The sequence below is a fragment of the Egretta garzetta genome, unplaced genomic scaffold (assembly GCF_000687185.1).
Source record: "Egretta garzetta isolate BGI_Z169 unplaced genomic scaffold, ASM68718v1 scaffold27, whole genome shotgun sequence".
Lineage (NCBI taxonomy): Eukaryota > Metazoa > Chordata > Aves > Pelecaniformes > Ardeidae > Egretta > Egretta garzetta.
The window spans coordinates 1,209,070-1,209,493 of NW_009260400.1; the positions used below are offsets into that span (position 1 = coordinate 1,209,070).

The 424-nt window shown below is 57.3% G+C and overlaps 1 protein-coding gene across 1 annotated transcript in view; it reads left to right on the top strand.

Moving 5' to 3' along the window:
• Window positions 1–424, top strand: part of SLC12A3 (solute carrier family 12 member 3) — a 10,420-nt gene continuing 9,996 nt past the window's right edge. Inside the window, 1 exon segment of the mRNA XM_009643311.1 lies at window positions 1–67. Coding sequence (XP_009641606.1) covers window positions 1–67 — 67 coding nt within the window.

Here is a 424-nt window from a genome sequence, read left to right on the forward strand (position 1 = left end):
ATGCCGGGGCACGAGGAGGACCGAGCCGTGCGGATGCCGGCAGGGGTGCCCATCCTCAGCTTCATGGGTAAGCAGGGCATATGCGATTGCGGACGGCGTCCGCTCGCCCACAAACAATACACGGGGGCTGAGGCAAGTCCTCAAAAAGCAGGTTAAAATCTGCGCATGAATGCAAAAGACAGCCAGAGGCGGCAGGGCTGGCAGCCCGAATTTTCCATTAACTTGCAAAGCACACAGCGCTGAAATTCAAATGGGCTCCACCGCTGCCCTCAAATTTTATTGCCTGCCTTATTTGCTGTCTTCGCTGATCTTATCTCGAACTGCTTTTAAGGGCACATGTGACACCGGGGCTGCGGAGGTATAAAAGACGCCTGTCCCTCCCCCTGTCCTCACCCACTGCCGGCGGCAGCGGTGCACTGCAAGC